Below are 13,901 nucleotides of genomic sequence, written 5' to 3' on the forward strand. Positions count from 1 at the left end.
TTAAAGAATACTACTTACCCGTGCCTTTGTAGTATTTTGTACAATTACCATATTCAATATCTTCCTTTTTAATATCAAATTGAGGCAAGGCAATTTTTTCTAACTGAACAGGATCTCCTGATTGCCATATAAACCGTAAATCATCAGTTGTGTAACCAACTGTAAACAAAAATAAATAATAAATTTAAAAGTTAGTTTAAAATATAGGTAATTATTAAATGATTTTTTAAATATTTTAATAAATTAAATTTTAACATAGCAAACATAAATAAAATAGGGTCTTCTTACATGAAATTGTTACAAAAATGTAAAGAGGTAAAAAGCTATGGCTATTTATGACAATATTAGCATAAGAGTTATAGATAGTCTTAAAGTAAGAACAATTTTAAATAATCAGAATTTTGCAAATAACTAAAATCTTTCAGTGTCATTTACAATAGTTCATTTCTCTATGTCAATTCTAAACTGGCATCAATAAAAAAGTAATAAATAAGTGATACTTTTTAAATATGCTTCCAAGAGTGAACTATGTTACCTAGAAATATTTAAAGCAAGTTTGTGTGTGTGTGTGGTTTTAAAAAATGGATCTTAATCTACATTTATTTGTTTAGACATAAACAAATATGTAACTGTGTATATAGATGATAAAATTAAAGCTTTTAACTTTAAAAGACTTTTTTTGAAGAAATAACTGCAAACTGTTCTACAGCAGTGGCATGACCAAAGAAGAGCAAGCAAACAATCCCTCAAATGGATATTATTACAGCATTATTTCAGTTTCCTGAAGCACACATTTTGGACTTAGGTAATGCGGCTACAATTCAAGGACCCTATGCGGTTTTAGAGCATACTGCAGTCTACTGCTCAACTCTAGAGTATGCACTTTTTAAGACAATACTTCAGTGCATCCGCCAAGAGAATTAGGATGTAAATTCACAGAATTTTATATATACATAAAGACATATATACAACACATACACAAAGCTGTACACATATACACTCACATATGCAAAATCTCATTTTATACTTAGAAAGTAACAAATACTATTAAAATTTAGGATCCTCTTCAGCAAATTTTTAAAAGATAACATGTAACAACTAGATAACTGTGAAGCAGTCATATGCAACATATTTTACAAACTTATTTTTCTTACTCTGCAGAAATAGGTCACAGTATACAGGGATTCAAACTGAAGATCCAATATTGGTATTAATTTTCCAATGTTTATTTCCTAATTTTATTTTTAAAAGATGGGCATAATAGCAAATGAATATATTTTATAGACAAAAACAGTAATTTCAACTAATACATCTAGTACATCTTAAAAACTGAAAAATATATGATCATAGATCCACAGAAAACCCACTTTTATAGAAAATAAAGTTTACTTTCTTTTTTTTCGTAACACATAGTGTCTTTTTCCAAACTAGAGTTGATATTCTATACATCTATAGAAAATGAGTGTTTGCTAAGATTTAGGGGATATTTTTCAATGTTTCCCAAATATTCTATTATGAAAATATGTTTTATAACATCTGAAAAGTTAATTATAGCATAATTTTTTCCTTTATGTTTCCTGTATTATTAATTCAAATGGAAGCTAACTGGAAATAAAATCAAAATGTATATCCACATCAAAGGAACTAAAATTAAAAAATAATACTAAAAGTCTACCTTAACACAAATTAACATAGTCAAGAAATAACTATAGGTTCCCTAAAGAAATTATTATAAGGACTATTTGTAATCAAAAGCATTCATTTTACTAAGATATTAGCAAACTATGTTGCCTAAAAACTTTCAGCTTTTTTATTCCCATAGTCACTTATCATCTCATTTACATACAGCTTTCCAGCTGCATCTTGCAACGCTGTGTGTCCATGGGAAACAAGGTCAAGTCCAAAGGGCACGAAAGAGTAATAGATAACCTAAAAGTAGAAACAGAAGTCTTAGAAATCATTTAAAATACCCCTGTGTGACCTACTGCTTTTAAAAGGAAAACATAAATGTACAGATATGAAATATCAAAGAATACCTCATACTGACAAGAACATCTCCATCCCGGAAAATAAAGAGGAGGATATTTTCCTGGGTTACATCATGAAAATTGGCACTTTTTTCATTTGCAAAAAATAAGTCAGGTTTCCACAGACATTTGTACATTGTGGGATCCACTGTCAGTGCATCGGAGCCCCTAAAATCATTAGGGAGCTTCAGCCTGGGATCATTCCATTTTTGTCTCAGAAAGATGTTAACTCTATAGTCCTGGGGAGGAAAACAAATATTTGTGTATGTGTGTGCACATTTATTGCTATTTTTAAGAAAGTGTTCAGCATCAGAATAAAAAGCGTTTCAACAATTAGCAGCACAAATCTTTTCGTTCTTCCAGTACTGAGCAGGCTCACAGGCCCTCTGGCCACTAAAGAAGAGCTCCATCAGCAATATAAAATGACCATTGTGCTTCCCTAATTGCTCTTCATAGACACTTCCATAACACTTGCTATTTCAAATATTAATATATAACTTCACCAATAATTGCTTTACGTTTATACAAACACTGATTCTTCCAGTTGGTTAGGTGGTAGTATTGGAAAAGCATGAAAACTGTTAAATATTGAAATTATTCTACCAAAAGAAAGTAAAATAAAATTTAGTTAGCAGTAGAGTTTTAAAAGAAGGGAACTATTTCTATGTCTTTTACTAATTAGCAGGCTACTAAAATAATATAGTTACATGTATTCTTGAGAAGGTAAATGAAAAACTGTCCTTAATCACTCACACATATAAAAGACTAAAAAAATGCTATGACAGTCAAGTGAGATTTTGATTATGCAAAACAAATCAAAGTGGATGCAAATTTTATAAACATTATGTAATAGATATCTAACTATAGTAGATAAATATTTTCAAATCCACTCAGTAAGTAAATATTTAACTTCAGCTATTTGCCTATCACCAATAACTTTGATGTTACAACTTTGCAAAAGTTGAATTATATCAAGTCATATAAATTCTTTCTAAGAATTTGTGAACATAGGAATATCTTAATACCCTTATATATATTATAATTGTCAGTAAAAACCAGGGATCTGGCACAAATTGGATTATCAGAATACAGAGTCAAATGCAGCACTGAGGCATCATGCTGAGGATTTTGTTTTTAATTTTGTCCTCTAAACTCAATATGTACAAACTGTTCACTGACATCATTATACTGTGCTCCAATTTCCTTACTTTCAGTTATCTAAAATTCATATAATATCATCTATCCAAAGCTTTTGACATGATCAAAGTGAACTAGATCATAAAATTCTAATAAACATTCAAATAAACAGAAGATGATAGATCACCTTTTTTTAAATAGTAAAACATAATATCTTTCTAGGAGACATAGATACAGAATTTATCTATGTGTGAAATGTAAAATAAAGCAGAAGCAATGACCAGTGATCTTAGAAATTTACTTTCTCTCTCGTGTAATCTTGTGTTTACATCCAGATTCTATAAAATAAATGAAGAACAGAAATGCACATAATAACAATATGTATTTACTGAACTACAGGCAGTGAAATAAGTTTTAATCTACATACATCTTGTAGCTTCTCTAAACAAGATGTTTAAAAAAAAAACTTCAACATTCCATGTAAGTTGATACTTTTTTTTAAAGATTTATTTATTTCTCTCCCCTTCCCACCCCTCCCCCCCAATTGTCTGCTCTCTGTGGCCATTTGCCATGTGTTCTTCTGTGACCACTTCTATTCTTATCAGTGGCACCGGGAATCTGTGTTTCTTTTTGTTGCGTCATCTTGTGTGTCAGCTCTCCCTGTGTGCAGCACCATTCCTGGGCAGGCTGCACTTTCTTTCGCACTGGGCGGCTCTCCTTACGGGGCGCACTCCTTGCGCGTGGGGTTCCCCTATGTGGGGGACACCCCTGAGTGGCAGGGCACTCCTTGCACACATCAGCACTGCGCATGGGCCAGCTCCACACGGGTCAAGGAGGTCCGGGGTTTGAACCGCGGACCTCCCATGTGGTAGGTGGATGCCCTATCCATTGGGCCAAGTCCACTTCCCTAAATTGATTCTTTAAAATCATATGCAGTTGGTTTTCGAGTACCAGAGTCCATCAAAATAGGGATTGCATAAACTGACACTGAACTGAACTTCCTTCTCAGTAGTACTGCTGAAAGAAAAAGATCATGTGTTTCTAATTATATGAACATGGAATCAAGGAGCAAATGAAGGAGGCCTGTAACCGTAGAAAATGGAGACCTGCCTTACTATCTACATGTACTTTCTGCCTCTCCTAGCTTCTGAAGCTTGACCACAATTCTTGGTGTTCCTTGGCTTGTGGACTCATCTCGGTCTCCACATGGCCTTCTCTCTTATAATGGAGTCCTCCCCTTGGCCCTTCTTTATGTCTCTTGACATAAATATGACAGGATACCTGTCATATTGTACGAAGGCCACCCTAATCCAGTTTGGTCTCATCTTTTCTTAAATACAATTAGAAACATTGCTTAGAATACTAAAATATATAGGAACAACTAAAACTCCAAACAGAATATTTTAAGTAGGCACAATCATTAAAAATCCTCATAGAAAAATTTAATGATGTGGAAAACATGATGATATATCAGTATTTTTTAAACAGGAGGTTATAAAATGATATAATTATGTTTTTAAAAATGTATGTGCACATATATAAACATTTTTGTTTCCTATAATTGTATATTATTTTTATAAGTGAAAAATACATACCTTTTGAGCAATAGCAACAATTTTGAAAAGATTATGAGATGAAATTTAATTTTTTAAAAAGTTGCACACAAGAAGAAACACCCTTAGCTTGGTCTATTTCAGGGTCCTTTAGTACTTTTAAAGAATAGTATTAAGATGCTTTAAAAAGAGATCAAATTATCTGATGTCTGTTAAGACTGATATTTATTACTTCCAAAACCCTCATAACTCTTGATTTTATGACTGGAGCAGATGGAATATGAAATGGTAGGTAATTTTTTAAATGACTGCATCATTGTAGTAACACATGCTTTAATGCCTTCAAAAGTAAGATAGTTACAACTAGTTTTCCTACATTAAAGTAGTCATTTGAGATTAGTCTTACATAATTAGTGAGACCATACCACTGATCTGCCTTGGGCAGTTCTGGGTTATGCAGTTTGACCTCATCTTAGCTAAAAACATCTTCAAAGACCATATTTCTAAGTAAGGTTACAGTCACAGGACCAAGAGTTAAGATTTGATCATGTCACTTTGGGGGACAGGATTCACCCAATAACATACATTTTAGTGTTGTTCACTTATTCTTTATATTTTTAAACTATTGTTCTATACCTCAAATCCCTTCCAGAAAAGGGGATGGATATTGTAATAGTTTGATATTGGTTATGAATTTCAAAAATAGACATTGGATTATATTGGTAAACTGGTCTGTCCCTCTGGGCATATTAGATTATATTAGACTCAGAGGTTTCACTTTTATTTGATTAAATAATGATTGAGGCTTTGATTGGGCCACATTAGTAGGACATCAAGTCCCTACCTCCTTGGTGGGTGGGGACTCACAGAGAAAACACACCACAGAAAAGGGAAGTTGGACTTTTGATCCCGGAGCCTGGGAACTAAACACAGAGAGAAGTAGATATGTGAGGAATGAGAAAAGACTCAATTGTACAGAACAAAGACCCAAGACCTGGAAAGAGAGATGAGCAGTTTGCCTGATAGTATATAGCTGGCCTTGTGGAGCTCAGAGAGAAGCAAGCCCCAGGAAGAGAGGAACCCAGGAAGCCTGAACCGTTGCAAACCTCGGTAGCCATCTTGCTCCAACACGTGGCAACAGACTTTGGTGAGGGAATTAAATTATGCTTTATGTCCTGGTAACTGTGGGCTTCTACCGCAAATAAATACTCTTCATAAAAGCCAATAGATTTCTGGTATTTTACAACAGCACCCCTTTGAATGACTAATACAGACATGAAACAAATAAGAGTTGAGAGATCTTTTCACACCTCATGAGAGAAGAGTCTTTCTGCATTAGTTACAATATACCAGTGTGACTTCCAGAATCAGGATGCTTTATTTCAGTCTAATTTAGGTTTTCTTATTTAAAAAAAATACTAGGTGTATGTGTAGATATAATACATACAGAGAACTCATTGGTACACTTTATCTAGATCCAAAAAACCACATTTTGGAACAGATACTGATGTTTTAATGAAGGAAATTAATTTCTAAAGATATCATGCCAATAATCTATAATAATATTCAAGATATTATCTGACAGAAATTAGTTATGATAAACTTTAACTTGAGCATAGTTTGTGCAATTTATAAAAAAATCCACCTTTTAATGTTTTGGTTGGAACTTTGGATATTAAGCCAGCATTATACTGAATACTGTGTTAAAACCTCTACACATGCACATAAGTACAAGAGGGAGCACTATTTTGAGCTCCACCTGTTTCACAATAGCATGGCTAACTCATGTAAAATTATATAGCAATATTATTGTTCTTTTTAAAATTTCATGGCAAATTTAATATTTTCCTCCAAATGAACTTTATTTTTTCTAAAGCCCTTATGAGTCTAATCAATGTTTCTACATATTCCAATAACATTATGATATCACTTATTCATATTTTAATTTCAAACCATTTTAGTCAGCAGAAGAATCTTTGGTGTAGAGAAAAGTCTTACATAGAATCAGAGGCCTTGGCAATAGAACATTCACCTGTGGGAAAATTTAGAAATTATGTAAGAATACATTAATTTGTAGTACAGCCCAATTATTTATTTGGTATACCATCACAGATAACTTTTTATATAATGTATCCCACTGTATAAGGTCTAGTATAATGGAGTCAGCATGGGCTTTGAAAGGTCCTGATTCAAATTTCAGTTCTGACTCTTAGAAGCTCTGTGACTCTGAACAAGCTTCTTAACTTTTCTCTGAATTTCAACTTCTCAATATTAAAAAAGAGGAATATTAATATCTTAATATGCAATTGTGAGGATTAAGAAATAGTCAGTATAAAATATTAATACAGAACTTGGCAGATGAGTTACCTTCACATTTTACATCCTTGGAAATCCACCCACAGAGTGGATTTATTTAAATTCCTTCTAAATCCCAAGGTAAGTTGGTTCTTTAATCCAGGTCAGGCTGTGAAATATAGTGCTACCCTGTCTGGAAAAGGGCTGCCAAAAAAACATTGTTTCAACACCATATGGTGAAGGTTGAAAAAAATACACTCCCTCTTAGGATTGCAGGGAAAGACTTGCTAAAGAGTGATATATACTGTGCAGGCCAGGAAAGTGCACCTCTGTGGAACTGAAGGGAGGTGGAAATTTTGGTGTTTTTCCTGTCCCTCTCCCCAGGGACTTTAGGAACTGGCTTGCACCCCATTCATGGGTCACTGGACTATTTTGATCAGTTAAACATGAGAAATTCTAAAGACTAAGATGAACCAAGAGTAAAAGAAAATATTTAACACAAAGCCAATAAACAATAAAAGCCTAGGAAAGAAAGAGAATCTGACCGTCAGAGTAAACTCATCAAGATAACAAGATTCCTAGATTTCAGCAAAAAATTATAATCCATACTAAAAGACAGGAAGATATGGCCAAGTCAAATAAACAAAAAGAGTATAGAGTTTGGAAAAACTAATTAAAGATGTTCAAGCAAATCTAAATCAATTCAAAGAGATAAAGGAAAGTATGACTAAAGAGATAAAGAATATTAAGAAAACACAGAGTGAGAATAAAGGAAAATTTGAATGCCTACAAAGAAAAGTAACAGAGCTTATGGGAATGAGATACATGATGGATAAGATAAAAATACATTAGGGGGGAAGAGGGCATCACATTAGGCAGGCAAGGCTCAATTCTCTTACGAAAACAATAGAAAAAGAGACAAAAGCTGCCTGAGGAACCTGTTTTAGGGGTCAGCAGATGAGGACAGTGCTTCACAACTCTCAGAAGGGTGAGGGAAAGAGAGATGAAGAATCCTAAACAACAAACTGAGTCACTAAACCTCCTGGCTGCTGGGAAGGGCTCCTTTTCCCAAACCCCAAGTAATTAAGTGGGGTTAAAACCCCAGGCCCATTGCAGCTGACTGAAAGGTGAGCAAACATCTTCCTTCCAGTCAGCCATTAAAAGGAAAAAGGGATGGGGAGTCAGGGGGCTTTTCTTCAGTGAATTTGGCCAGTGGAGTGCATTTTGAATCAAAGAAATGGAAAGAAATACACCTCTGTGTAAAAGTGAGCCAATGAGTGTCATCTGCCACTCAATCTGTAAATTGCATGGACAAAAACTGCACTTGGGTCACAATGTGCTCTAACTTCTGGAAGAAAATCTGCCACCCATTAGTGAGTCCCTGGCATGATTTATAATAACTTAAGCTGAGCAATTTTAAAGACACAGAATAAGTTGAACCAAATATCAAAGAATAGCTATGAAAAAATAATTACAATAGGCAAGAGAGATAAATTGGTCATCAGAGTAAATTCACCAATATATTCAGATGCTTAGACATCAGAAAAAATTACAAGCCATACTAGGAAATAGGAAGACATGGCCCTAACAAAAGAACAAACCAAATATCCTGAAGAGATACAGGATTTAAGACAATTAATCAATGATAATCATACAACTATCCTAAATCATTTTAAAGAATTGAAAGAAAATATGACTACAGAAATACAGGATATTAAGACGACACTTGGTGAGCATAAAGAACAATTTGGAAATCTGCAAAGAAAAATAACAGACCATATAGAGATGAAAGACACAATGGATGAGATTAAAAATACATTAGAGGCACATAAGAGCAGATTTGAATTTCTAGAAGGGAGAATTAGTGATTTCAAAGACAGAACATATGAATTGGAAAACAGGAGAACAGAAAGAAAAGAGAATGGAAAAAACGGAACAGGGTCTCAGGGAACTGAATGACAATGCAAAATGCACAAACCTATGCATTTTTCATGTCTCAGAAGGAAAAGGAGCAAAAAGACTATTTGAGGAAATAATAATCAAAAACTTCCCAACCCTTATGAAAGATATAAATATCAATATCCAAGAAGGACAATGCACTCCAAACAGAATAAATCAGATCGAACTATTCCTAGACACTTACTATGTAGAATGAAGAAAATCAGTCCTAAAGAGAGAATGAAGAAAACAGCAAAAGGAAAGGAAAGCATTATATAAGATTAAATGCTGACCTATCATCAGAAACCATGGAGGTGAGAAGTAAGTGGTATGATCTATTTAAGGTACTTATAGAAAAAAACTGCCAGTCGAGAATTCTATATCTGGCAAAACTGTTTTTCAAAAATAAGAATGAATTTAAAGTCTCCATAGACAAACCTGAGAGAGTATGTTACAAAAAGAGTATGTTACAAAAGACCAGAATTACAAGAGATACTAAAGGGAGGGCTGCAGAATGAAAGGGAAAAAAAAAAACAAGGATGAAAGACTTGGAGAAGAGTATAGAAATAAGTATTATTAGAAAGGATAAATTAATGGGTAAAAAAACCCCAAATATTAATAAGATATAACAATGGAAAGCCAAAGGACAAAATGAACAAAGTAAGTAATATCTTTATAGTAATATCATTGAATGTTAAAGGCTTGAACTCCTCGATCAAAAGACATAGACTACCTAATTGTAATAGCTACTGAATGTTTTCTTATAGCTTTCTATAACCTCCAACACAGAGTCTGTTTAACCCTCAGATAACCCCTTTTAAATATTTCTCCTTTTCTTTCTCTGACATCTGGTAGAAAGGACTTGCTGCTTATCCCAGTGTGCTTTCTCAGTGTCTTTTGACTCTTCCTTTGTTGGGTCTATTGCCCAAAAATAAAGACCACATTTTGTATAAATAAATGAATAAATAAATAAGTCATAGACCAATAGAAAAGATTAAAAATACCAGCCATTTATATGTTGTCTACAAGAGACTCAACTCAGAAGTAAGGACACAACCAGATTGAAAAGCTGGAAAAAGATAGTCCATGCAAACAGTAACCAAAGAAAGAGATGAAGTAGTGATACTAATATTGGACAAAATAGATTTCAAATGCAAAACTATTATAAGGGATGAAGAAGGTCATTATATATTAATAAATGGGGCCAGTCATCAAAAAGAAATAATTATAATAAATATTTATGCACCTAACCTGGTGCCCCAAGATACATGAGGCACACACTGGCAAAACTGAAGGGAGAAATAGCTGTCTCTACAATAATAGTTGGAAACTTCTATACATAATTCTCAATACTGGATAGAACATCTGGACAGAAGTTAAAGAAACACAGAACTTGATTAATATGAAAAATGAACTAGACCTAACAGACATTTATAGAGCATTATACCCTAAAACAGCAGGATATACATTCTTTTCAAGAACTCATGGATCTACTCCAGGATACACCATATATTGGGTCACAAGACAGGTCTCAATAAATTTAAAAAGATTAAAATTATCCAAACACTTTCTCTGATCATAATGTCATGAAACTGGAAATCAATAACTGATGGAAAAAGGGAAAAATCATAAATATATGAAAATTAAACAACAGATTCATAAAAAAAATAAGTAGGTTAAAGAAGAAATTGTTAAAGAATTCAGTAAATATCTTGAGATGAATGGAAATGAGAACACAATATTTCAAAACTTATGGGACACTGCAAAGGCAGTGCTGAGAGGGAAATTTATAGCCCTCAAGGCTTACATTAAAAAAGATGAAAGGCTAAAATTGAAAATCTAACTGGACATCTGAAGAAAAGGAAAAAGAACAGCAAACTGATCCTAAACCAAGTCAAAGAAATAGTAAACATCAGAGCAAAAACAAATGAAATTGAGAACAAAAAAATAGAGAAAACAGAAAAAAAAAAACAAAAATTGGTTCTTTTAAAATATTAGCAAAATAAAAAAACATTTAGCTAGATGGACAAAAAAATAAAATGGAACACAGAATCAGAAATGAGAGTGGGGTCAATATCACTGACCCCAAGGAAATAAGAGATATCATAAGAGTATACTATGAAAAAAGGTATGCCAAAAAACTAGACAATATGGACAAGAGGGACAAATTCCTAGAAACACACAAACCACTGACACTAACACTAGAAGAAATAGAAGACCTCAACAAACCAAAACAATTGCAAGAAGAGATATTGATTAATCTCAAAGATGAAAAGCCCAGGACCAGGTGGTTTCACAGATGAATTCTCTTAAACATTCAAAGAAGATCTAATACATATCTTGCTCAAGCTCTTCCAAAATATTAAACAGGAAAGAATGCTACCAAACTCATTCTATGAAACCAACATCATGCTAATACCAAAACCAGACAAAGATGCTAGGAAAAAGAAGATTACAGGCCAGTATCTCTAATGAATATAGATGTAAAAATCCTCAACAAAATACTTGCAAACTGAATTCAAAAAAAGCACATTAAAGAATTATACAACTTGATCAAGTGGGTTTATCCCAGGTATGCAAGGGTGGTTCAACACAAGAAAATCAATTAGTGTAATAAACCACATTAAAAACTTGAAGAAGAAAAATCACATGATCCTCATGATTGATGCAGGAAAGGTGTTTGATAAAATATAGCATCCATTCTTCATAAATAAATTTTTAAAAAACCTCCAAAATATAGGAATAGAAGGAAAGTTTCTCAATATGGTAAAATGCATAAATGCAAAGGAAAGCCTACAGTGAGCGTTGTAATCAATGGTGAGAGACTGAATGCTTTCCCACAACTCAGGAACAAAACAAGGATGCCCACTGCTCCAATTGTTATGGAAGTTCTAAAAAGTGCAATTAGGCGAGATAAAGAAATAAAAGGCACCAAAATAGGAAAGGAGGGAGTAAAACTTTCATTTATGATATGATCCTATATCTAGAAAATCCTGAAAAATACACAGCAAAGTTACTAGAACTAATAAACAGTTCAGCAATGTGGCATGATGCAACATTAATACACAAAAATCAATGGAGCAGGTGTAGCTCAGTGGTTGGATGTGTTCATGTTTCACAAAAGCAGGGTCCCATGTTCAATCCCCAGTGCCTCCTAAAAGATAAAATCAATAACATTTCTATACACTACTGATGAGCATTCTGAGGAGGAAGTCAGAAAAATTCAATATATAATAGCAATTTAAAGAATCAAATGTTTAGGAATAAACTTAAAGACATAAAGGACCTATATTCAGAAAATTACAAAACATTGCTAAGAGAAACTGAAGGAGACTTAAATAAATGGAAGGATATTCTGAGTTAGTTCATGGACTGGAAGACTAAATATCATTAAGATGTCAATTCTACCAAAACTGATTTACAGATTCATCGCAATCCCGAAAGCCTTTTTCACAGAAAAGTAAAAGGCAACTATAAAATTTATTTGAAAGAGTAAGGGGTCCCAAATAGCCAAAAATGTCTTTAAAAAGAGAAACAAACTTGGTAGACTCTCACTTCCTGATTTTAAAGCAAATTACTTAGTTAAGGTGGTAAAAACAGCATGGTACTGGCATAAAGATAGACATATTGACCACTGGAATTGAAATGAGAATCTGGAAATAAATCCTTATATCTATGGTCAAGTGATTTTTGACAAGGCTGTCAAATGCACTCCAGCTGGGTCAGAATAGTCTATTCAACAAGTGGTGCTGTGAGAAGTGGATATCCACACCCACAAGAAAGAAATAGGACCCCTATCCACACACCTTATTACAAAAATTAACTCAAAATGGATCAAGGACTTAAATATAAAAGCAACAACCATAAAACTTCTAGAAGAAAACATAGGAAATCCTCTTCAAGATCTTGTGACAGGCAGTAGTTTCTTAAACCTTACACCCAAAGCACAAGCAAAATAGAAAAAATAATGGAACTACTCACTTTTGCACCTCAAAAGAATGTGTCAAGATTAAAAAGGCAGCCAACTTAATGGGAGAATATATTTGGCATCACATATCCAATAAGGTGTTAAGCTCCATTTTATATAAAGAGATACTACTGATGTGGGCTATGGGTGGGAGGCTCTTTGTCTCTTTGGAGATAACCTTAACCTAAGCTATCCGTCCTGACTTGTGGGTGTGGGATGGTGAGAGGCTGCAGCCCTGTCCTTGGTAACCATGGCAATGACTCCAGTCCCAAGAAACAGTTTATCAATGCAAACTCTATAAACTTTAAATATTCAGGGAAAATGCAAATTAAATGTGCTAAAAGCTTATCTAGAATGTCTGAAGTCCATGCTAAAAGCTTACCTAGGATGTGGAAGATATATATGCTAATTCAAACCTATTGAGCACTGAAACAAAGAATGATTTAGCTCTTCCTCTGTATAAAAGGAACTCTAAATTCTTGTTTGGGCTCAGGTTTGAAACAGAAAGCTCCTGAGTCTGCCGGCTGTCAATAAACCATTTTTCCTTCTCCAAATCATTCCTGAGTCCTGGACTTTCTATACGCAAATAATTGAACCTCTCTCAAATTATACAACACTACAACTCAACAATAAAAAGACAAACTAACCAATTAAAAAATGTGTAAATGACTTGTATAGACAATTGTCCAAAGAAGGAATACAAATGGTGAAAAAACAAATGAAAAAATGTTCAACATCACTAGCAATTAGGGAAATGCAAATCAAAACTACAATACCTATCATTTCACTAGCATGAACACTATTAAAAGTCAGAAAACTACAAGTGCTGGAGAGGATGTGGAGAGACAGGAATGCTTAATTCACTGTTGGTGGCAGTGTTGAATGGTACAGCCACAGTGGAGGACTGTTTGGCAATTCCTAAGGAAGTTGAATATAGATTTGTAATGTGACTCAGCAACAACACCACTCAGTATACACCAAAAG

General features: G+C 33.6%; 1 protein-coding gene across 1 annotated transcript in view; it reads right to left on the bottom strand.

Moving 5' to 3' along the window:
- Positions 1 to 13,901, bottom strand: part of GLRB (glycine receptor beta) — a 157,848-nt gene that overhangs the window by 55,674 nt on the left and 88,273 nt on the right. Inside the window, exons 5-7 of the mRNA XM_058278251.2 lie at positions 2,037 to 2,266; positions 1,847 to 1,929; positions 19 to 159 (exon numbers count right to left, since the gene is read on the bottom strand). Coding sequence (XP_058134234.1) covers positions 19 to 159; positions 1,847 to 1,929; positions 2,037 to 2,266 — 454 coding nt within the window. The remainder of the gene's footprint in view (positions 1 to 18; positions 160 to 1,846; positions 1,930 to 2,036; positions 2,267 to 13,901) is intronic.

The sequence above is a fragment of the Dasypus novemcinctus genome, chromosome 1 (genome assembly GCF_030445035.2).
Source record: "Dasypus novemcinctus isolate mDasNov1 chromosome 1, mDasNov1.1.hap2, whole genome shotgun sequence".
NCBI lineage: Eukaryota > Metazoa > Chordata > Mammalia > Cingulata > Dasypodidae > Dasypus > Dasypus novemcinctus.